Here is a 22,520-nt window from a genome sequence, read left to right as displayed (position 1 = left end):
CGGAATTGATAGCTTGAAAGCATTTAGCGCGGGGCCCTTGAAAGTGCGGGGCCCGTAGCATTTGCTGCTACGATAATCTGGCACTGTCCCCCGTATAGCCTTAACAGACTGTAGGGGCAAGTGCTGTTAGCGAGCACCTATGAAGGCCAGAACTGCACACGAGGAAGTGGGTGGCCAGCACCACGCCCGGCCGCTTTTGCCTCCCTAGTGGCGATGTTTACACACCGCACTGGGTACTCATTCGAGGCCGAGTCGACTTAGGAGAGACCCAGGCCCGGTTCAGATAATCGCCACTGGTGTTGGCCGTGAGCGGGAATCGAACTCGGGTCGCCAGGTTCCTAGCGCAGCGCGCTAACCGCTACACCACCGCTCCCCAAAACGCACGCACGGACACACCGGATTAGCGTTGCCCCTACACAGCACACACAGTGCAATGTACCCCAAGGGTCCATCTGAACTCCAGGAGACGCACCTGCCGTGCACGCCTTCAAACACCAAGGGGGGGTGGGGGGAATCCATCTGCCGTAGAAGAGGCGGTCTACGGTGACGTCTGGTTTCTGTTACCCCCATCTATTATGTATGCTAGAGCTGTAAACTATATTAGCTGCAAACACAACAGCCTATATATATAATACACACACAGTGTGATGCGTGTATGTGAAGTGCTGAACGCTGTGTTCCGTATATTGTATGGTCGTTATTATGCAAACCTTAAATGTGAAATGAATTTGTACGGTTTTATAGTAACAAGCCGATGACTTAATTGGGTTTTTTTTATCCATGCAAAATGTCATTAGTCGTAGAAATGTAAGAGTACAAAGGATCATTGACCCTTGTGTTTGATTGCCACGGTGACGAGATTTTAACAACATCGCCTGGTATGCAGGAGGTTGTGGGTTCGACCCTGACTCCTGCTGTAGATTTGGAGTTTGCATGTTCTCCCCGTGGTCGCGTGGATTTTTTTCTCCGGATCCACGGTTTTCCCCTACACATTTAGAGACATCCATGCGTCTAAAGTATTTGGCTGCTAGAAATGTTCAACAACACATTCCTGCGGAGGGAGCTGGTAGGAACGTTGGGTTGCTCGGTCAATGGCCAGGGTCAACGGCGGCGTGGTGTATTCCGCAAATATGCCCGACTGTGAGGGCGGGCACAAGCCGGCGTGAGTAGGTTAAACGTTGAGTTTTATAAGGGCATCACGGGGTGACCAGCCCCTCCCCACCCAGCCCCTCCCCATCCTCCCCACCCAGCCCCTCCCTCCCCACCCAGCCCCTCCCTGCACGACGGACGGACGGACACAATAATCCCCTGTGGGCTGGTGTAACCAGGAGGTTCCTACCAGTAAAAGCCACTTCGTTGAGCTATCATTTGCGATAGCCAGTTCTGTTCTGAACAAAAGCTACATAGTACAGCGGGCCTTAACTGGTAAGGGGCCGTCCATAAATGACGTCACGTACCTAGGGGGAGGTCAGATATTTGTGACGATGTGTGTGACGAGGGGGGGGGGGGGTTTGATACATGTGACGTCACATCAAAATGCGCAACTTTAAATAAATCTAGAATTGTTATAACAACACTAATTGTTATAACAACACTCCTACAACATCAGAGTGCAGCGCCACATTAAATACGCACTACAATGACAATAGTTTAAAGCGATTTGAAGCATGTTTTATTTGGGGGGGGCAGAGCTTTGTGACGTCATATTTGAGTGGGGGCTGACTTTTTGTGACGCCGTGTGACGAGGGGGGGGGGTCAAAAATCATCCAAAATCGCGTGACGTCATTTATGGACGGCCCCTAAACAATCAAAGTAAAAACTGAATAATAAACACGATTGAACTTCAGTGGGATCATAACCATCATTAAAACGGTCACCGCACCACTGCCAGCCAACTGCTATGACCAACACTTGGACCAGTATCATCACCGCCCCTGCTAGCGGGTAGTCCATAAATGACGTCACGCGATTTTGGACGATTTTTTACCCCCCCCCCCTCGTCACACGTCACAAAGCTCTGCCCCCCCCCCCCCCCCCCCCAAAAAAGCACAATTCCATTTTGAAAATTAAACATGTTTCAAATCTCTTTAAACTATTGTCATTGTAGTGCGTATTAAATGTGGCGCTGCACTCTGATGTTGTAGGAAAAAACATTTATTAACAAGTCTATTTAATTAAGCAGAACGTGTTGTCTATGTTTATTTAAAGTTGCGCATTTTGATGTGACGTCACATTTCTCAACCCCCCCCCCCCCTCGTCACACATCGTCACAAATGTCTGACCCCCCCCCTCCCCCCTAGGTGCGTGACGTCATTTATGGACGGCCCCTCGTCCCATCACACCCACGACCAACCACCACAATAATCACTCATCACCACCATCACCACGATCACCATCACCAAGTAGAATCCCTCGTACCATCATCATCATCATCACCATCATCATCAGTACCATCCAGAGGTCGCAACCGGGTACCCGATACCCGTACCCGATACCCGGCCGGGTACGGGTACGGGTAGCCGTTTGCGACCCTGGTGCGGCCGGGTACGGGTAGGCCGTGAGTCACTGGTGAGTCACCGTTTGTCACTCATTTCGGGTAGGGTACGGGTAGGGAACGGGAACCCGTACCCGGCCGGGTACGGGTACCCATTTGCGACCCTGATGCGGCCGGGTACGGGTAAGGAATCAAAACCCGTTTGCGACCTCTGGTACCATCACGAGTATAATCGCGAGTATCATCACAGTCATTGGTATCAACCACAAACTCATCATCATCATCACGAAGCATCATCACCACCACCACCATCACCAATGAATAAATTTGACGTGGATCTTGACGCCAGGTTTTCCACACCACCACCAACCCACGTGCTGTTTAGCCACGTGACAGCGGGCTCTAACCACCCCCACCCACCCCATCTCTCTCTTCTCAACGTACCAATCAGCACGCGCCGCCGTGCGGTCACGTGCCACACCGCCGCCCAATGAGCGCGAGCGACAGCCCGAGTATAAGAGGCGCGGTCAGGGACCCGTTCGGGCTTCATTCGGGCGCAGCGAGACGCCCGGTAGGAGGTGGGTTTACGTCCGTCCTGATCCAGATCACAGCAGCAGCAACACGAGTCGCCCGTGCCGAGCAAATGCGCGATCACGCGACTCCACGGCAAACAAAGGACTCGCGCACACGGCAACCGACTTACGCGAACGTATCGAAAGCGCACGACGCGTCGCGGTTCACAAAACGCCGACTCTAATCCCGCAAAGTCGTAGCGAACTTTATTTTGTTTCGCTTGTTTTGTCGAGGTCGCGTCCCACCTCTTCCCCTAACCCCCCTCCCCCCGTCGTTTGCTCACCTCGAGGGACACACGCGCGCCGAGATGTCTTCCTCGCAAGTGTCCCGTGTCCGACGCAACGGCTCCCCGCCACCGCAGCAGCCCGGCCGCAAGCACCAACCCCTTCGTGCCACCGTTCCCTTCCAGCTGCTCGGCGCGACCGCGACACGCGGCCCTGCCCCGGCCTCGAGCCCTGCCCCTGCTGCTGCTGCTGCCCAGGGCTGCCCGCACAACAATGGGGGGGCAGCAGCAGCAGTAGCAGTAGCTGCAGCAGCTGCCTCTGCTGCTTCCACCGCTGTGGCTACGACGCCGGCCACCGTTGCCTCGGCTGTGGTGGCGGTGGTGGTGGCGGCGTCTTCCCACGTCCCAGTTCCTGGGTTCGGCTCCGGGTACGGCGGTGCGGCCCAGGCAGGCGACGCGGGGTCGACTGCTACTGCTGCTACTGCTACGAAGCAGGCGGCCTCGCCTGAGAGACGCAGCCCAGCGTCGCCTGGGTGCAAAGGTAATGAGGTGGTGGTGGTGGTGGTGCTTGCTACCCACACCTAACCCCCTCGTGTACCGTGCGGGCCTTTTAGAGGCACTGCTGCTGCCAACTCGCTCCGGGCACTGGTCTCCCTCCCTACCAGGCTGTGCAGGATACACGGGTGATCTTTGTACGGGGTCTCTGTACGCTGGACTTCTTTCGCACCGTACGTAGGTAACCGTGCTAGAATAAGAGGTGTTGATGATGGTGGTGGTGGAGGAGGGGTGAAGTTGTTGCTGGTGGATGGTGGTTATGGTGGATGGTGGCGGTTGTGAAAGTGGTGGTTTTTGGTGGTGATTCTGGTGGTGATTCTGGTGGGTCGGTGGCCGCGTGGTGATGGTTCGGTTGATTCTGCAAGTGGTGAGGCCAGATGCAACGCAGCTTGCAGCTGGTGGTGGTAGTGAATGTTGTTGCTGCTGTTGCTGCTGCCACTGTTGTTGTTGCTGCCACTGTTGTTGTTGCTGCCACTGTTGAAGTTGGTGGTGCCACAATTGTTGGTGGTGCCACTGTTGTTGTTGCTGCCACTGTAGAAGTTGGTGGTGCCACAATTGTTGGTGGTGCCACTGTTGTTGTTGCTGCCACTGTTGAAGTTGGTGGTGCCACTATTGTTGTTGCTGCCACTGTTGTTGCTGCCACTGTTGAAGTTGGTGGTGCCACTGTTGTTGTTGCTGCCACTGTTGAAGTTGGTGGTGCCACTATTGTTGTTGCTGCCACTGTTGTTGTTGCTGCCACTGTAGAAGTTGGTGGTGCCACTGTTGTTGTTGCTGCCACTGTAGAAGTTGGTGGTGCCACTGTTGTTGGTGGTGCCACTGTTGTTGTTGCTGCCACTGTTGTTGTTGCTGCCACTGTAGAAGTTGGTGGTGCCACAGATGTTGTCACGCATCTGAAACTAAACAACGCATTTCGTGTTATTATTATAAACCCAGGTAACGCCCCCACTGAGCTTGTTACACACAGATCTCTTTCACCGGCGCGGACCTGCCGATCGCAAATTATTAAATCTCTCCACGAGAATTGTCTTGATCAACACGTGGGAAACTGTAGCAGCGGTCAAATAAAGTTCCTATAATTTTCCTTGTGTGCGTGCGCGCTGTGTGTGTGGCTATATGATGGTGCATTGCCACACTCCACTGCTGGATAGGAGCCAAGTCCCCGCCATACAGAGGAGGGTGATGATTTGGGCCAACCTTTAACACGCAGCCTGTATAGATAGCCACAATGCACGCCGTGTACGCTACATCGGAGATGACGCAACTGGCCGTATGGACTGCACACGATTTGGGGCCGTCCATAAATGACGTCACGCGATTTTGGGCGATTTTTGACCCCCCCCCTCCCCTCGTCACACGGCGTCTCAAAAAGTCAGACCCCCCCTCCTCAAATATGACGTCACAAAGCTCTGCCCCCCCCCCCAACCATATTTCCATTTTGAAAATAAAACATGCTTCAAATCTGTTTAAACTATTGTCATTGTAGTGCGTATTTAATGTGGCGCTGCACTCTGATGTTGTAGGAGAAGACATTTATCAAAAAGTCTATTTAATTAAGTAGAACGTGTTGTCTATATTTATTTAAAGTTGCGCATTTTGATGTGACGTCACATTTCGCAACCCCCCTTCCCCTCCTGGTTCTAGATTTGAAGCTTTCGTGACTGCAAGGATTCATACTCTTTGTTTTTTTCGGAAAAGTCACGTAGGTGAAAAATAAATAATAAAAATAAATAGTAAAACTAATATAAATAATAATAGAAATAAAATGATAAATCGTCACATGTCCCCCCCCCCTCGTCACACATCGTCACAAATGTCTGACCCCCCCCCCCAGGTGCGTGACGTCATTTATGGACGGCCCCTTTGTGTACTGTGCTGCACACGATCTGTGTACTGTGCCCGCACGCTTGTGCAGCAACACAGGACACGCTGCAGCCTTACACGTACGTGACCCCCACCACCCTCGGGGTTTGCGATCTTGCACGAGGCTTTGTGTGTGTGATTGTGTGTGTGATTGTGTGACATGTGTGTGTGTATGTGTGTGTGATTGTGTGTGTGTGAGTGTGTGTGATTTGTGTGACATGTGTGTGATTGTGTGTGTGATTTGTGTGACATGTGTGTGATTTGTGTGTGTGATTTGTGTGACATGTGTGTGATTTGTGTGTGTGATTTGTGTGATTGTGTGAACTGCAGGACACGTGCGTGCAGTATGCAACGAGGGCTGAACGATTGATCGATTTGGAATCGATATCGCAATTTGAAACGGTGCGATTAGCAAATCGCAAAGGCTGCGATTTTTTGCAATTTTAAAAATCGTATTATTGGAATTGTTTTATTTTTTATTATAACTTTATTTAACTTAACAATTGTTCTGTTTGATTGTTCTATTTTTTTAAAATATAAATACATGTTGGAAGCAATTCGTAAAGGCTGCGATTTTTTGCCATTTGAAAAATCTTTTTACTTATTGGAATTGTTTTATTTTTTATTATAACTTTATTTCACTTCCCAGTTCTAAGTTTGATTGTTCTATTTTTTTATATATATAAATACATGTTGGAAGCAATTCGTATTTTTTAAGTTCTCATCTTTGCATTAGAATATATAGAGCAGTTCATATTGTGATGGTATCACGTGGTAATGCTCCATCACACGTATTAAATCGATTACACAGTGAATATTGAACTGAAGCTTGGCTTTAAAAAAATTATTCGCAAACCAAATCGCAATATCTGTCAGAACAATCGCAATTGGATATTTTCCCTAAATCCTTCAGCCCTATATACAACCCACCATCGGGTTTGCAATCTTGTAAGAGGCGTTGCGTGTGATTGTGTACTCTAACAGCACTTGCCCCAACAGTCTGTTCAGGCTATACGGGGGATCTTTGTCTTTGTCTACAGGACACGTGATGATAACGCGAATGTAGGGGCAGCACTTCCGGGACTACATTCAGCGACAAATGTCGTGGCCTGTGGCACTTTAGTGTAGCAGAGCTGCGTCAACCCCCTTATTATCAGTGCCCTACCTTAGTAGCAGTGCCCTGCCTTAGTAGCAGTGCCCTGCCTTAGTAGCAGTGCCCTGCCTTAGTAGCAGTGCCCTGCCTTAGTAGCAGTGCCCTACCTTAGTAGCAGTGCCCTGCCTTAGTAGCAGTGCCCTACCTTAGTAGCAGTGCCCTGCCTTAGTAGCAGTGCCCTACCTTAGTAGCAGTGCCCTGCCTTAGTAGCAGTGCCCTGCCTTAGTAGCAGTGCCCTACCTTAGTAGCAGTGCCCTGCCTTAGTAGCAGTGCCCTGCCTTAGTAGCAGTGCCCTACCTTAGTAGCAGTGCCCTGCCTTAGTAGCAGTGCCCTGCCTTATTAGCAGTGCCCTGCCTTAGTAGCAGTGCCCTGCCTTAGTAGCAGTGCCCTGCCTTAGTAGCAGTGCCCTGCCTTAGTAGCAGTGCCCTGCCTTAGTAGCAGTGCCCTGCCTTAGTAGCAGTGCCCTGCCTTAGTAGCAGTGCCCTACCTTAGTAGCAGTGCCCTACCTTGGTAGCAGTGCCCTGCCTTAGTAGCAGTGCCCTGCCTTAGTAGCAGTGCCCTGCCTTAGTAGCAGTGCCCTACCTTAGTAGCAGTGCCCTACCTTAGTAGCAGTGCCCTACCTTAGTAGCAGTGCCCTACCTTGGTAGCAGTGCCCTGCCTTAGTAGCAGTGCCCTGCCTTAGTAGCAGTGCCCTGCCTTATTAGCAGTGCCCTGCCTTAGTAGCAGTGCCCTGCCTTACTACAGAACAAGTCACCACTAGTACACTCACCACCACTACACTCACCACTAGTACACTCACCACTAGCACACTCACCACTAGTACACTCACCACTAGTACACTCACCACTAGCACACTCACCACTCACCACTAGCACACTCACCACTAGTACACTCACCACTAGTACACTCACCACTAGTACACTCACCACTAGCACACTCACCACTAGTACACTCACCACTAGCACACTTACCACTAGCACACTTACCACTACTACACTCACCACTAGTACACTCACCACTAGTACACTCACCACTACTACACTCACCACTAGTACACTTACCACTAGTACACTTACCACTAGTACACTCACCACTAGTACACTCACCACTAGTACACTCACCACTACTACACTCACCACTAGTACACTTACCACTAGTACACTTACCACTAGTACACTCACCTCTAGTACACTCACCACTAGTACACTCACCACTAGTACACTCACCACTAGTACACTCACCACTAGCACACTCACCACTAGTACACTCACCACTAGCACACTCACCACTAGTACACTCACCACTAGCACACTTACCACTAGTACACTCACCACTAGCACACTCACCACTAGCACACTCACCACTAGTACACTCACCACTAGTACACTCACCACCTGTACACTCACCACTAGCACACTCACCACTAGCACACTCACCACTAGTACACTCACCACTAGTACACTCACCACTAGCACACTTACCACTACTACACTCACCACTAGTACACTTACCACTAGTACACTAACTAGTACACTCACCACTAGTACACTCACCACTAGTACACTCACCACTAGCACACTTACCACTAGCACACTTACCACTACTACACTCACCACTAGTACACTCACCACTAGTACACTCACCACTAGTACACTTACCACTAGTACACTTACCACTAGTACACTCACCACTAGTACACTCACCACTAGTACACTCACCACTAGTACACTCACCACTAGTACACTCACCACTAGTACACTCACCACTAGTACACTCACCACTAGCACACTCACCACTAGCACACTCACCACTAGTACACTCACCACTAGTACACTCACCACTAGTACACTTACCACTAGCACACTCACCACTACTACACTCACCACTAGTACACTCACCACTACTACACTCACCACTAGTACACTCACCACTAGCACACTCACCACTAGTACACTTACCACTAGTACACTCACCACTAGTACACTCACCACTAGTACACTCACCACTAGCACACTCACCACTAGTACACTCACCACTAGTACACTCACCACCACTACACTCACCACCAGTACACTCACCACTAGTACACTCACCACTAGTACACTCACCAGTACACTCATCACCACTAGTACACTTACCACTAGTACACTTACCACTACACTCACCACTGGTTCACTCACCACTAGTACACTCACCACCTGTACACTCACCAGTACACTCATCACCACTAGTACACTTACCACTAGTACACTTACCACTACACTCACCACTGGTTCACTCACCACTAGTACACTCACCACTAGTACACTCACCACCACTACACTCACCACCAGTACACTCACCACTAGTACACTCACCACTAGTACACTCACCAGTACACTCATCACCACTAGTACACTTACCACTAGTACACTTACCACTACACTCACCACTGGTTCACTCACCACTAGTACACTCACCACCTGTACACTCACCAGTACACTCATCACCACTAGTACACTCACCACTAGTACACTCACCACTAGTACACTCACCACCTGTACACTCACCAGTACACTCATCACCACTAGTACACTCACCACTAGTACACTCACCACTACATACCTGTCAACCCCTTATCATTGCTCTACCTTATCACAGACCAATTCAAACCTTATTGGTCACCCCGTGTTCCTTATACATCTCAAAGTTCTTCCAACAAAGTCCCATCACAAGGGAGAAACACAAACTAATAGACAAAAAATATATCAAATATTTTGCCCGTATTGAAACGGCCGTACGCCGTATGGACCTGAACTCGATTCCCCTGTACAGGGATACGTGGTTTTAATAGTGTGGGTTGACACGCTATGTGGTGTGTAGGTCACCGTGTTAGTGTTGCCGCAACGTGCAGAGTGGTAAGACCCCGCAATGTGACTTTAGTTTCTAACGAGTAATCCCGTGCCGCCCGTTCATCGCAGGTTCCGTGGTTTGTAACGCGCTCATCATTAGCGCTGCGAATTAGTAATTTCTCGCACTCTATGCTGTTATAAACATAATAACAAGCAACCATCTTCTTGGTTCTTTCGGTAAAGTCACGTAGAAGGGAAGTAATAAAATAATAAAAATAATAAAGCATAATAAAATAATTCTCACGACGTTTCGGCCACAACGCAAGCAGCCGTCCTCAGGTGAAGAATTCTTCACGTCGTAAGAATTATGAGGACGGCTGCTTGCGTTGTGGCCGAAACGTCGTGAGAATTATTTTATTATGTTTTATTTTCATTATTTTATTATTTCCATTCTATATGTGACTTTACCGAAAGAACCAAGAAGATGAATCCCTGCAGTCACGAAAGCTTTAAATCGAAACAAGCAACCGGTACGTGAGCACGGCACGTGTGGTACGTGTGTGTGTGTAAAACACTGAACCGTATAATTCGAGATTTGAAGCTTTCGTGACTTCAAGGATTCATATTCTTGGGTTTTTTCGGTAAAGTCACGTAGGTAAAAAAATAAAATTAAAATCACGACGTTTCGGGGGCAACACAAGCCTCCGTCTTCAGGTGGAACCGTCACAGCACGATAGCTGTATCAAGTAAATGTTTTATTTCAATTATTTATTTACTTGATACAGCTATCGTGTTGTGACGGTTCCACCTGAAGACGGAGGCTTGTGTTGCCTCCGAAACGTCGTGGATTTTTATTTTATTTTCATTTTTTACCTACGTGACTTTACCGAAAAAACCCCAAAACTGAACAGTATAGTTTGGTGCGCGTTTGAGGAAGTTTTTGGCCGTTGCTTAGCGGACTTTGGGGATTATTCACCGACGAGAGGAAACGTGGCTGGATGTACGGAGATAACTTCTGCCCAAGACGATAGGCCACCAACAACCTTAACACCGTGTGGCAAGGATAATAATAATAATGGGGTTTTTAACATTTCTGGCAATAAAGCAGGAGTTGCGTTGAGATGTTCCAACACCAGATGATGTCTTTTGCAAGGAATCAAGTACTGCACTAACCTCACACGCTCCTTAACATACAAACAAACATGCTCCGGTAATATTGATTCCTTGCAAAATGTATTTATTTGGTGTTTGACCATCTCAATGCCTGCTTTATTTCCAGAAACGATGCAACCTATTCTTATTACACGCTTTTATTTAACTCACTCCGTCTGTTGTTGTTGTCGTTGTTGTATCATCAAATCTTGTAACTCAATTTAACCCACTTCCCAATTGTGGTATCGACTGCAAACTTGGTATACGTATGTCATACTGATGACAATACTATATTCTATCATAACTAATAAAAAATATATATTTGTAAACATTTTTTTATCTGTTATGTTTCGGCTTGGGTCTAATTGTCCCCACGCTCAACTGACGTTGGCTGTAAATCACCACAGCCCCTTGCGTTATGGCAAGCTTCGGGGCCACTTCCTGGAGTCGTGGAGTTCTTACATCACTAGTACGGTACATTTCATGAAAGCGTGTTTTTATTAAAAAAACATTTTAAAAATATTACTTATTTATGGCTAAGTCTCACCACCACCAGTGTCAGACCAGAGGACTGACGCCTAAAGGCGGACGGTACAAGGGAAATGCCACGTAGCAGAGCATTTGTAGCTCGGGTTGAGCCGCTGTGGTCTATCCACTGACCCCGTGCCCCTACAGGGCATCCGTGAAAAAAGAGCTTCACACCTCATTGGGTTCCTCCAGTATAAAATAATATTCTCAGTCTGACTTGCCACCAATCGTCTTGTCGTAGGCTCGGCTAGGCGGCGAGGGACCTTTGTCTTTGGACTTTTAGGCACACGCGAAACTAAAACTAAAAAACTCTATTTGGTCAAGGTCCAAAAATACAAACTCCCATTGCGGGAACCACGTGGGAAACCGAAATCCCCTCCATCTGCAATATTGTGATTTAAACAGCGCACCGACCACACTTTTGCGGGATTTAAAACGCACACATCGCACTCGCCTGCAAACGTCTGGCATATCCCCCCTTCCCCCCCAAGAAAGAGTTTAAACAAGGCACGACACTGCTGTTGAGGACCAAATAAGTCAACCGGTGTTGCCAGAGTGTGTGGTGTTGGGGGGGGTAGGAGTGCGTGGGAGTAGTCGAGTTATAGACTTAAATGTTGTTATTATTACGTTAAATTATGACGATGCCTGCTGTATATTTGGAGTTTGCGTGTCTCTCTCTCATCATCATGGTGGCTAGGAGATGTTAACTACCTCGCCTGGTGTTCAGGAGATCATGGGTTCGATCCCGACCCTGACGATGCCTGCTGTATATTTGAAGTTTGCGTGTCTCTCTCATCCTCATCATCACGGTGGTGAGATGTTAACTACCTCGCCTGGTATACAGGAGGTCATGGGTTCGATCCCAACCCTGACGATGCCTGCTGTATATTTGGAGTTTGCGTGTCTCTCATCATCATCACGGTGGTGAGATGTTAACTACCTCGCCTGGTATACAGGAGGTCATGGGTTCGATCCCGACCCTGATGATGCCTGCTGCATATTTGGAGTTTGCGTGTCTCTTTCTCATCATCATCATCATCACAGGAGTTGTGTTAAAGATGTTCAAACACCAAATATAAACTTTTGCAAGGAATCAAGTACTGCATCAACCACCGTATGGTACTTATGGTGAACATGCAAACACTCATGGCTCTCATCATTTTCATGCATTACGTTGAAACCGATTGGCCTATACCAGAGACATCTTTGCATGTTCACCGCAAGGGCGTGTGGTTTATGCGAACTTGACATTCCTTGCAAAAAGGCATCTTATTTGGCGTTTGAACATCTTAACACAACTGTTTCATTGCCAGAAACGGGTAAAACCCATTTTTATTTTTAAATCCTTTATATTAAGTTCGCTTGCTTGCTTGCGTGCTTACGACCGTGCAAATCTTTCGGTCGTTTTTTAACCCACTTGCCGTGATCCAATCGAGCTGACATTTTGCACACAGACTCGTTGTGCGTGACAATAAATTTTCGTGAATATTTTTTTCCAAAATTGTACACTTTTTAGGATTTTTTTTTTTATATTTATTTACCAATTGCTTAATGGTGGCAGGCAATCATCTGACTCATAGGTGGCAGCCATCTCAAGCCAGAGGACGAGAGGACTCTAGCCGCCACGCATATAAAGGATTTATAGTGAAAAACTTTTTTTTTACGGGTTAATTTTTAATACTTTGAAACTGGCCAAAAGTATCCCGTGATACGGGTGTTGCTCAGCCCCGAGCTACAAATGCTCTGCCACACGTGGCATCGCCCTTGTACCGTTCGTCTTTAGCCGTCTGGTTTGACACTGGTGGTGAGACTAGGCCACTAAAGAAGGCCACCGTCTCTGGTGTGGGCCAATGAGTTTCAAAGACAATGCCATCGACAATTATTACCAGGGCGTTTTTGTTTGCATGCTCGCCACAAGCACCGCGTGTGGTTAAAGCAGTCGCTTGATATTCCTTCTTGGTTTGAAGCTTTCGTGACTACTCTCTGGTTTACTAATCGGGTTTTTCCCCTTTTTGTCTGGCAACAAAACTGACACCTTTTGCAGTTTCAAGGACAATGCATAAATTATCATAGTATTGTTTTTTGTTCGCATTTGACTGCAGGTATTGTGGTTAATGTAAGCATGATTCCTTGCAAAAGGTGTCGGTTTTGTTGCCAGAAAAAAGGGGAAAAACCCTATTATTATATTTTGGTACTGGCAAAGGAGGTCCCATGATATACTCACTGGTTTCTTTCGCTCAAGCCACGTAAATAAAAATAATAAAATAAAACACGATTATTTTTTTCCTATCTCTTTACCGAAAGAACCAGAGGGTATTGATGTTCCTTGCAAAATGTATCTTAGTTGGTGTTTGAACATCATAAAGCAACTCCTGTTGTATTGCCATAGTGCTGCTAATGAACACATGTGAAAGCCAGCACGGCACACAAACGAGGGGGGTGGAGCGAGTAGCCAACACCACCCCCGGCCGCCTTTGTCTCCCCAGTGCTGAAGCTGACTAACACCGCACCAGGGGGAAAGGTTCCAGGACCGGTTCCAATTCGTCACTGTTGTTTATCGGCCTACGAGTGGGTTGTGAATTGGACTTGGGTGAGTTGGGAATTTCATAGCCCCAGTGCGCTAACTGCTGCGCCACCGCTCCTCCCCGTGTCTTGTCCAGTTGATCCACGCAGGCTTTCGCGACCACTATTGTTGCGGATTCACTCTCCCACTCGCTCGCTCACGTAATGGGTGATGATGATGGTGGTTGTGGAGGTTGGCTCGTGAAGGACACTGCTACTGAGCAGTCGGAGGCAGTTGCCCTCTGGCAGAGGAGCGATGCTCTCACAACAACGAGCGGTGCGCCGGGTGGCTAAAACGCAGCAAGTTGGCACAGTAGGGGGCACAGGTGGTGCATTGGTCAAACATCTCGGTTAGTCGTCGACTCATGGCACCTGGGTCTGTCCAGTGACTCCTGCCAGCGGGCGTTCGACACTTCCCGTGGCCTTAATGTGCACCGAGCCTGGCACATGCGCCTTGGTGACGTCACACCACCACTTGGTAGCGAATGGCGGTTGTTGGCGGTGGCTGTGTGGTGTCGGGGTTATCGCGCTGCGCTACAAACCTGAGTTTTATTCCCGCTCACGGCCAACGCCGGTGACGATTATCTGAACCTGTCCTGGGCCTCCTCCCCTAGGTCGACTCGGCCTCAAATGAGCACCTCATTTGCGGCCGGGCGTGGTGTTGGCCACCCACCCCCTCGTGTGCTGTGCTGGCTTTCATAGGTGCTCGCTAACAACACTTGCCCCTACAGTCTGTTAAGGCTATACGGGGGAACTTTGTTTTTGCGGCCTCACTCTACCCCCTCCACGCACTCTCCTGCCTCTCCCCTCTCATCTCACTCTACCCCCTCCACGCACTCTCCTGCCTCTCCCCTCTCATCTCACTCTACTCCCCTCCACACACTCTCCTGCCTCTCCCCTCTCATCTCACTCTACCCCCTCGACACACTCTCCGCCTCTCCCTTCTCACTCTAATCTGTCAGCCAAGACTTTACGTGATGCAGGGAAGGAGGGGGTAGTGAGGCAGGGAAGGAGGAGAGTGCGGAAGGGAGGTTCCCACCCATTCTTTTCACTTTCACGGACTGGCCCACGTGGCTTTGCTCCAGCGAGTTCAAATCCTGGTTAGGGGTCGTCTAAGCCCACACTGTGCCTCCCCAGGGTCCGACAAAACGAGAGTTCCGTTTGTGTGGGGAGCGGGGGGAGCGGAAGTCAACAGCAGTTGTCTGATGGGATATTCCCGTCCCTCGCCATATCAATGTGGAATCTCTGCCGCTGTGGATTGGTAGGCCGCTCCTGGTTAATGCGCCATCGCCGTCCGCTTTGCCGTGATGGACGTCACAAAAGGACCCCCCCCCCCTCTGCCCCCACCCTTAACCCCCCCCGCCCCCCCCCGCTTCCCCCTCGTGGGTGGTGTCGGTTCAGGGGAAGAGGCGAGCTGCTAGGTTGCTTGCCGGCGTCGCGGTCCGCGTTTTTAATGCCAAAATTACTCGCAGAACGACGCTTTCGGGGACAAACGGGGGGGTTGGCAAGGTGCCGCCGTTTATCGGTGATGTTGTCAATGACGTTGGCCATTGCCGGCTGCGGATTTCCGGATCGCCGGATTCGGCGTGCGGTTCTGCGAACCGCCGCTTGCCAACGACGTTGGTCGTGGCCGGCAGCGGGTTTCCAGATAGCCGCATTCGCAGAGCGGTGCCGCTAACCCTCGCGTCACCGCTCTCCCCGCCTCCCACCCTGACTGATTGACTGACTGACTTCATTGCACCAGGTTTGAACGCCGAGTGGTTTGCAAGGGGGAAGGGGGCGGCGTTTCCGACAGGTGACGCAGTGCGATGCAGGGAGACTGACTTGCGCAGAAGGCAAAGCCAGTAAACGGAGGAGGAAAAATAAGAATCTGCGTTGACCCTTTCTCGCAAGGAATCAAGTCGCTGCAATATCCACACACGGTGAACACGCAAACAAACATGCTCTGATTATAATAATACATGCAATGTCTTTGGAACGGATTGGCCTACACCAGAGACGGCAGCCTTCTTCATGGCCTAGTCTCACCACCAGTGTCAGACCAACGCCAAAATGTGCGCAGTACAAGGACAACGCATCTTGCACGCAACAAAAGCAAATCCGAGCTGTTGCCGTCGATGCGAATATTAATAATAATAATACCCCCTCGAGTGGCGTCGTGGTCAAGCACGCTGGACTTGTGCTCCAGAGGTCAAAGGGTGACAATTTCTCAATCCACCACCACCACGCGGCACCGCTTCCATCCACCCGGTGGTGTAAACGGCCGACGATCGGCAGGTCGCTTGCCGTGGGGATAGTGTCGGTAGCACCACCACCCCCCTTCACGTCTTTCAAGACGTTCTGGTCAACGTGGAAGAGTAGACCAAATACCCTCGATGTGGGGGGGGGGTGCAGGGAGGTGATGCCCCAGGGCCCACATGGACCCCCTCCGAGAGGGGAGCGGGGAGGGGGGCGCTCTCCTACAGAAGGCCCTTCCACCAGCACTGGGACAGGGAAAGAAATTGCAGGGCTGCACTTTTTTACCTCCTACGTGCGTGCTACGTTTGGCCGATTTGAGTCCTCGTTGAGAATGTGTTTTTGTTTGGCTTGGGAGGAAACCCGGAGTGCCCAGAGATAACCCTCGCTCGGAAGAGATGAGGAGATACGGGCACGACTGTGCGCACACGCAGGTCGGCAACCGTCTTGCTCTACTGCCTCGTGCGTGTTTCTCGTCTCGTGCATGCCCGAGGCTCTGTCTCCCAACCTTGTCTGGAGACCCCATCAGAGGCTGGTTTGACAGTCTATTGTCTAGAGGCCCCATCAAAGACCGGTCTGTCAGTCTATTGTCTAGAGACCCCATCAGAGACCGATCTGTCAGTCTATTGTCTAGAGACCTCATCAGATATTGATCTGTCAGTCTTTTGTCTAGAGACCCCATCAGAGACCGGTCTGTCAGTCTATTGTCTAGAGACCCCATCAGAGACCGGTCTGTCAGTCTATTGTCTAGAGACCCCATCAGAGACCGATCTGTCAGTCTATTGTCTAGAGTCCCCATCAGAGGCCGGTCTGTCAGTCTATTGTCTAGAGACCCCATCAGAGACTGATCTGTCAGTCTATTGTCTAGAGACCCCATCAGAGGCCGGTCTGTCAGTCTATTGTCTAGAGACCCCATCAGAGGCCGATCTGTCAGTCTATTGTTTGAAGACCCCCATCAGAGGCCGGTCTGTCAGTCTATTGTCTAGAGACCCCATCAGAGACCGATCTGTCAGTCTATTGTCTGGAGACCCCATCAGAGACCGGTCTGTCAGTCTATTGTCTAGAGACCCCATCAGAGACCGGTCTGTCAGTCTATTGTCTAGAGACCCCATCAGAGACCGATCTGTCAGTCTATTGTCTAGAGACCCCATCAGAGACCGATCTGTCAGTCTATTGTCTAGAGACCCCATCAGAGGCCGGTCTGTCAGTCTATTGTCTAGAGACCCCATCAGAGACCGGTCTGTCAGTCTATTGTCTAGAGACCCCATCAGAGACCGATCTGTCAGTCTATTGTCTAGAGACCCCATCAGAGACCGGTCTGTCAGTCTATTGTCTAGAGACCTCATCAGAGACCGGTCTGTCAGTCTATTGTCTAGAGACCTCATCAGAGACCGGTCTGTCAGTCTATTGTCTAGAGACCCCATCAGAGACCGGTCTGTCAGTCTATTGTCTAGAGACCCCATCAGAGACCGGTCGTCAGTCTATTGTCTAGAGACCTCATCAGAGACCGGTCTGTCAGTCTATTGTCTAGAGACCTCATCAGAGACCGATCTGTCAGTCTATTGTCTAGAGACCCCATCAGAGACCGGTCTGTCAGTCTATTGTCTAGAGACCCCATCAGAGGCCGGTCTGTCAGTCTATTGTCTAGAGACCCCATCAGAGACCGGTCTGTCAGTCTATTGTCTAGAGACCCCATCAGAGACCGGTCTGTCAGTCTATTGTTTGAAGACCCCCATCAGAGGCCGGTCTGTCAGTCTATTGTCTAGAGACACCATCAGAGGCCGATCTGTCAGTCTATTGTTTGAAGACCCCCATCAGAGGCCGGTCTGTCAGTCTATTATCTAGAGACCCCATCAGAGACTGGTCTGTCAGTCTATGGTTTGAAGACCCCCATCAGAGGCCGGTCTGTCAGTCTATTGTCTAGAGACCCCATCAGAGACCGGTCTGTCAGTCTATTGTCTAGAGACCCCATCAGAGGCCGATCTGTCAGTCTATTGTTTGAAGACCCCCATCAGAGGCCGGTCTGTCAGTCTATTGTCTAGAGACCCCATCAGAGACCGGTCTGTCAGTCTATTGTCTAGAGACCCCATCAGAGGCCAGTATGTCAGTCTATTGTCTAGAGACCCCATCAGAGGCCGATCTGTCAGTCTATTGTTTGAAGACCCCCATCAGAGACCGATCTGTCAGTCTATTGTCTAGAGACCCCATCAGAGACCGGTCTGTCAGTCTATTGTCTAGAGACCCCATCAGAGACCGGTCTGTCAGTCTATTGTCTAGAGACCCCATCAGAGACCGGTCTGTCAGTCTATTGTCTAGAGACCCCATCAGAGACCGGTCTGTCAGTCTATTGTCTAGAGACCCCATCAGAGACCGGTCTGTCAGTCTATTGTCTAGAGACCTCATCAGAGACCGGTCTGTCAGTCTATTGTCTAGAGACACCATCAGAGGCCGATCTGTCAGTCTATTGTTTGAAGACCCCCATCAGAGGCCGGTCTGTCAGTCTATTATCTAGAGACCCCATCAGAGACTGGTCTGTCAGTCTATGGTTTGAAGACCCCCATCAGAGGCCGGTCTGTCAGTCTATTGTCTAGAGACCCCATCAGAGACCGGTCTGTCAGTCTATTGTCTAGAGACCCCATCAGAGGCCGATCTGTCAGTCTATTGTTTGAAGACCCCCATCAGAGGCCGGTCTGTCAGTCTATTGTCTAGAGACCCCATCAGAGACCGGTCTGTCAGTCTATTGTCTAGAGACCCCATCAGAGGCCAGTATGTCAGTCTATTGTCTAGAGACCCCATCAGAGGCCGATCTGTCAGTCTATTGTTTGAAGACCCCCATCAGAGACCGATCTGTCAGTCTATTGTCTAGAGACCCCATCAGAGACCGGTCTGTCAGTCTATTGTCTAGAGACCCCATCAGAGACCGGTCTGTCAGTCTATTGTCTAGAGACCTCATCAGAGACCGGTCTGTCAGTCTATTGTCTAGAGACCCCATCAGAGACCGGTCTGTCAGTCTATTGTCTAGAGACCCCATCAGAGACCGGTCGTCAGTCTATTGTTTGAAGACCCCATCGTTCTGCCAGTCTCGTACCCAAGTTGCCCAACAGTTCCAAACGTTGACGCCGCCGTGTGAGATGTTTAAGGAAGACCGCTGCCGGTAAGCGATGCTCACGGACACAGCCCCCCTTGAGGTCCATGAGGCTCTGTCCTCAGTGGTTTGGTGCGAGAGCCCTCTGTTGAACTTGCACCGTGCTGCGTGTGGCGAATACTTCTCGTCCCGGTGTTTATTATCTCGCGCTGCGCCTCCCGCTTTTGCCGTTGGCTTTGGCATTCCGCGTGGACTGCGAGCAGACATTCCTCGCGACTCGGCGAGGTGCATTCTGTTTGCCCGTGTGCCACTTTGAAATAAATCGTGGAACCTCGTCCCCTCTGCGTGTATGTGCATGTGTGTGTGTGTGTGCTAAACGGGCGCGGCACGGGCTAGAGAAGAGATGGAGTGATGTGGTACAGGAGGACGTGGAGCTGAGTGGACTTGCCGATGACTGGTACCAGTGGTGTCAAGATCGGCCTCTGGAGGAGGCTCGTGAAGGACGCTACTGGCCAGTTGGAGGCAGTCGCCCTCCAACAACAACGGAGGGCGGAGGAGCGACGCTCACAACAACGAGCGGAGCGCCGGGTGGCTAAAGCACAGCAAGTTGCTACAGTAAGGGGCACAGGTGGTGCATCAGCCAGTCATCTCGGTCATCTCGGTCAGTCGACCCGTGGCACCTGCTGGGTCTGCCCCGTGACCTCCTGCCAGCAGGTGTTCGACATTTCACGTGGCCTCAAGGTGCACATGGCCTGGCACAAGCGTCGTGGTGACGTCACCGCCACTTAGTGGCGAATGGCGGTTGTTGTTGTGTGTGTGTGGGCGTGTGTGGGCGTGTGTTTGCGCCGTCTCAGCCTCAAATGAGTACCTGGTGCAGTGTGTACAAACTTTGCCACTGGGGAGACAAAGGCGGTCGTGCGTGGCGCCGGCCACCCACCCCCTCGTGTTGCTGTGCCGGCCTTCATAGGTGCTGCCCGCTAACGGGACTTGCCCCCAACAGTCTACCGAGGTTATACGGCGGATCTTCGTTTGAGCCGGGTGGTTGCGGAGTCGGGAGTGGCGGTGGTGGGTGAATCATCGCCGCTGTGATGACGATGACGACGCCTTGTTTCGTGCGTTTCTGAATCTGCGTTTACGTGCCCCCCCCCCCCCGTGGTTTCTGCTCTGGGTGGTGACTGCAGTCGCCGCACGCTGCCCGGCGAGAGGTTTTTAATGTCCTGTGTGCGAATCGAGTATCCACCTGGCCCATTCATTAACTGTGGTAAATATTTGAACTGGTCCTAGGCCTCCCCTAGGTCATTGGGCGGCCGAAGCGCTGCGTGCAGGTGGGTGGGAGGGTGGTGGTGGTGGTGGCGGCGGTGGTGGTGGTGGTGGTGGTGGCGGCGGTGGTGCAGCGGTTAGCACGCTGCGCTACGAACCCGGCGACCCAAATTCGATTCCCGCTCACGGTCAACATCGGTGACGATCATCTGAACCGGTCGTGGGCCTCCCTTAGGTCAACTCAGCCTCAAATGAGTATCTAGTGTGGTGTATAAACATCGCCACTGGGGGGACAAAGGCGGCCGGGCGTGGTGCTGGCCACCCACCCACTCGTGTGCCCTTCCGGCCTTCATCGGTGCTTTCTTAACAGCACTTGCTCCTGCAGTCTGTTAAGGCTATACGGGGGTTCTTTGTTTTGTCTATGCGAGTGTGATGTGTGGCCTGTGTGTGTGAGAAACCTGTGTGTCTGTGCATACTTGTGTGCGTACCTTTGTCTGTGTGCATACCTGTGTTTTGAGACCTGCATATGTGGGATGCGTCTGTGTGCACGCGCGTGGTGTTGGCCACCCACCCCCTCGTGTGCCGTGCCGGCCTTCGTAGGCGCTCGCTTAACAGCACTTGCCCCAACAGTCTGTTCAGGCTACACGGAGGATCTTTGGCGGCGGCGGCGGCGGCTGTGGTGGCGATGGTTTGGTTGCGGGGAGGCTTGGATGGTGGTTGGCCTGGCTTGGGGTTGCCGGCTCCGTAGCGAGAAAGGAATTTGGACGGGCGGTTGGTTCCAGCAAGAAGGAGGCAGCGCCTCCCAATTGTGGGGTGGGGTGGGTGGGGTGGGTGGGGTGGGTGGGGTGGGTGGGGTGGGTGGGGTGGGTGGGGTGGGTGGGGTGGGTGGGGTGGGTGGGGTGGGTGGGGTGAGGGGGCGGAATGCCGGGGAAAGGGGAGATGGCACGGGGGATTTGGGGTGAGATGGGGGCGAGGGAGGTGATGGGGGCGGCACGGCACACAAGGGGGTGGGTGGCCAACACCACGCCCGGCCGCCTTTGTCTCCCTCGCGGCGATATTTACTACACGCCGCGCCGAGTGCTCATTTGAGGCTGAGTTGACCTAGGGGAGGCCCGGCACCGGTACAGCAGATGATCGTGAACTGGCGTTGGCCGTGAGTGGGAATCGAACTCTGGCCGCCGGGTTCAGAGCGCAGCACGCCAAACGCTCGCTACCCTACCGCTCCCCACATCATCTCCTGCCATAGTTCAGTGGGGCCTATCGTGGTCTCAAATGTCACGAATGATAGCGCAACGAAGTGGCTCATCACTTGGAAATGTATAGTGGCCAGATACTGTAAAAGCATGACGTCGATTCTAAATGTGGGGGGGAGGGGGAAAAACGGAGGACCCAGAAAAATCCACGCGGCCATGGGAGAGAGAGATACAGGCAAGCTCAAAATATACGACGGGCGTGAGGGTCAGGATTGAACGCACGACCTCCTGTAGACCAGGCGAGGTTGTTAACATCTCACCACGGGACGACGGACACCGCAAACTCCAAATATACAGCAGGTGTCAGGGTCGGGATCGAACCCACGACCTCCTGCATACCAGGCGAGGTTGTTAACATCTCCTAGCCACCGTGATGATGATAGAGACCGCAAACTCCACATATACGGCAGGTGTCAGGGTTGGGATCGAACCCATGACCTGTAGACCAGGCGAGGTAGTTAACATCTCTGAGCTACCGTGATGATGATGATGAGAGACACCGCAAACTCCACATACAGCAGGCATCAGGGTCGGGATCGAACCCACGACCTCCTGCATACCAGGCGAGGTTGTTAACATCTCCTAGCCACGGCGACGACGCGTTTTTGCCAAGCCTGCGGTGACCTCTTGGGAAAGGAGGCGATAGTTGCCAAGAGGCCGCGCTGCGCTCGCTCGTTGGAGAGCGAAAGTCGCCACCAAAAACATTGCCGAATTTTTGCGCGGGGTTATTATTTATCATCTTAAACAAAAGTAGCG

At 51.2% G+C, this 22,520-nt stretch overlaps 1 protein-coding gene and 1 long non-coding RNA gene across 2 annotated transcripts in view; both read left to right on the top strand.

The window, feature by feature from the left end:
• Positions 1–22,520, top strand: part of LOC144736716 (uncharacterized) — a 501,200-nt gene that overhangs the window by 420,585 nt on the left and 58,095 nt on the right. The window lies entirely within an intron of this gene.
• LOC144736730 (uncharacterized) overlaps positions 3,056–22,520 on the top strand; it is a 50,923-nt gene continuing 31,458 nt past the window's right edge. Inside the window, 1 exon segment of the mRNA XM_078619366.1 lies at positions 3,056–3,831. Coding sequence (XP_078475492.1) covers positions 3,375–3,831 — 457 coding nt within the window. The 5' untranslated portion in view covers positions 3,056–3,374.

The sequence above is a fragment of the Lampetra planeri genome, chromosome 62 (genome assembly GCF_965212315.1).
Source record: "Lampetra planeri chromosome 62, kcLamPlan1.2.h2, whole genome shotgun sequence".
NCBI lineage: Eukaryota > Metazoa > Chordata > Hyperoartia > Petromyzontiformes > Petromyzontidae > Lampetra > Lampetra planeri.
This window is presented reverse-complemented; position numbering and strand designations above follow the sequence as displayed.